Source organism: Condylura cristata, unplaced genomic scaffold, assembly GCF_000260355.1.
Source record: "Condylura cristata isolate star-nosed mole 26May11 unplaced genomic scaffold, ConCri1.0 scaffold00020, whole genome shotgun sequence".
Taxonomy (NCBI): domain Eukaryota; kingdom Metazoa; phylum Chordata; class Mammalia; order Eulipotyphla; family Talpidae; genus Condylura; species Condylura cristata.
The window spans coordinates 2,560,588-2,562,863 of record NW_004567121.1 but is presented as its reverse complement, the minus strand read 5'-3'; the positions used below and the strand labels follow the sequence as shown (position 1 = coordinate 2,562,863).

At 60.5% G+C, this 2,276-nt stretch overlaps 1 protein-coding gene across 1 annotated transcript in view; it reads left to right on the top strand.

Annotated features, from left to right (window-relative positions):
* DUSP2 (dual specificity phosphatase 2) overlaps positions 1-1,957 on the top strand; it is a 2,237-nt gene extending 280 nt beyond the window's left edge. Inside the window, exons 2-5 of the mRNA XM_004686000.2 lie at positions 2-184; positions 278-402; positions 807-1,026; positions 1,143-1,957. Of these exons, the coding sequence (XP_004686057.1) occupies positions 2-184; positions 278-402; positions 807-1,026; positions 1,143-1,357 (743 nt within the window). The 3' untranslated portion in view covers positions 1,358-1,957. The remainder of the gene's footprint in view (position 1; positions 185-277; positions 403-806; positions 1,027-1,142) is intronic.
* Positions 1,958-2,276: the final 319 nt, after the last annotated feature.

The following is a 2,276-nucleotide window of genomic DNA, read 5'->3' as shown; positions in this document are numbered from 1 at the left end:
TGCTTGCTGCCCGACCGCGCGCTGCGGGCGCGCCTGGCTCGCGGGGAATTGGCGCGGGCAGTAGTGATGGACGAGGACAGCGCCTCGGTGGCCGAGCTGCCGCCCGACGGCCCCGCTCTGGTGCTGCTGGCGGCGCTGCTGCACGAGACGTGCGCTGGGCCCACCGCCGTGTGCTTCCTCCGAGGTGAGCGCCAGCCCACGCCCGCCCCAGCCGCTGCCCGCGCCCTCCCGACCCGGCCCGCCCTCCCATTCACCCGTGTCCTTGCCCCACCTGCAGGAGGCTTCGAAACCTTCCAGACCTGCTGTCCGGATCTGTGCTCTGAGTCCCCCACCCCGGTGATGCCTCCCGCTGGGGTTGAAAACAGCTGCCCCGCGGACTCCAGGGCTCCCTTCTATGACCAGGTGAGTTGAGATCCGAGATCCTTGTCACTGTTCCCCACTCTCCCCTCTCCTAGGCAGGATAGACACTTTGGGGTACCGATTTGCCATTTCTAGATGCCAGGGTTCCACCCTGTGTGTTTGGGGGTGGGGAGGGAGAGGGTGATGAATAGGGGCACACATCTGTGAGTGTGCCTGGCTGCCTGCTTGTATGAGACTCCCGGGTCTGTGTGTGTATCTACAGCATAGTTTGGGGCTTCAGGTGTGTATCTATGACTAGACCTGCTTGTCCTTGGGGGTCCTCCTGGCATTTCTGAATCTGACCACCTCCTGCAGGGGGCCAGACAGCCACATCTCTGTCCCTGCTGGAGCGCAGCCCTCCAGCCCTGAGCTGAAGACCTCATGACCCCTTTCCCCTGCCCCTCCAGGGTGGCCCTGTGGAGATCTTGCCCTACCTGTACCTGGGCAGCTACAGCCACTCCTCAGACCTGCAAGGGCTGCAGGCTTGCGGCATCACTGCGGTCCTCAACGTCTCCGCCAGCTGCCCTAACCACTTTGAGGGCCTTTTCCGCTACAAGAGCATCCCCGTGGAGGACAGCCAGATGGTGGAGATTAGTGCCTGGTTCCAGGAGGCCATAGGCTTCATTGGTAAGAGAGAGCCCGAGCCCCGCCCGGGATTGGGGAAGGCCCCAGGAGCGGGCGCTGGCGCCTGTCCCTCCCCTGCCTACTTTCCCATCTGACTGCCCCCTCCCCCCCCCTTGCAGACTCAGTGAAGAACAGCGGAGGCCGGGTGCTGGTCCACTGCCAGGCAGGCATCTCACGCTCCGCCACCATCTGCCTGGCATACCTGATCCAGAGCCACCGGGTGCGGCTGGATGAGGCCTTTGACTTTGTTAAGCAACGTCGGGGCGTCATCTCCCCCAACTTCAGTTTCATGGGGCAGCTACTGCAATTTGAGACTCAGGTGTTGTGTCACTAAGGCAGAGTGGCACCAGGCTGACACCCCCCCAATGGCCGAGAGAGGCCGCTTATTCCTGGGGACCACTGGGCTCCTCGCGGGTCTGTCTCCTGTCAGAATTTGAAAAGCTCCTAGTGTCCCACGGGGGCACTAGAAATGCAGGGGTGCTAGATTTTCTTCTCTGGTGCTCGTCTGCTAGGGGTTTGAGGGCCGGCCCTCAAACTGGGGGAGAATGAAGGGCACGTCTACTTCCCTCCTGCCCCACCCACTGGCAGAAATGAACTAGACTCTATATCCGTGGTGCCACCACCATGTCGAAGCCCTTGGCAGCCTGAGGGCACCAAGGAACAAGCTGTGACAGCCAGGAGCCCTGTCTGGGGTGGTCCGCCCTGGGGCCTGGAGCCTGAGCCTTGTGCGGGGGAGCTGGAGCTCAGGAAGTGACTGGAACGTCATGCTGCGGACTGTTTGCTTGCGTGTGTATGTACGTGAGCGTCTCACGCTTGTGTTGGCGCTGGAAAGTTATTTGTGTTCAACTGACATTTAACACTCCCTCCCCCTACTTCCTCCCAGCCCTGTGGGCAGGGGTTGGAAACTTAGCACTTTATATTTATACAGAACATTGAGGATGTGTCAATAAAATATTGTTTTAACAAACAACCTCTCAAGCTTCTGGTCTCACGTTAATGTCTAGGAAAACGCTCAGAAGGTTTTCTTAATCAGACTTCACCTTTTCCTTGCCACAGGGCCTGGGGGAAGGAGGGAGGCTCACCCACCCACACCTGCCTCCCACTCCCAGGCCAGGCTTTACTCTCTGGGCCGTGGCATTCTCTCATGTCTCTCAGATGCACAATGTCCTCTGTGGCGCCTCCCGGCGCAGGTGTGCCCACTTACAGCCACACCGTACTGGTGCCCACCATCAGGCAGGTGTGCCCTGTGCCCA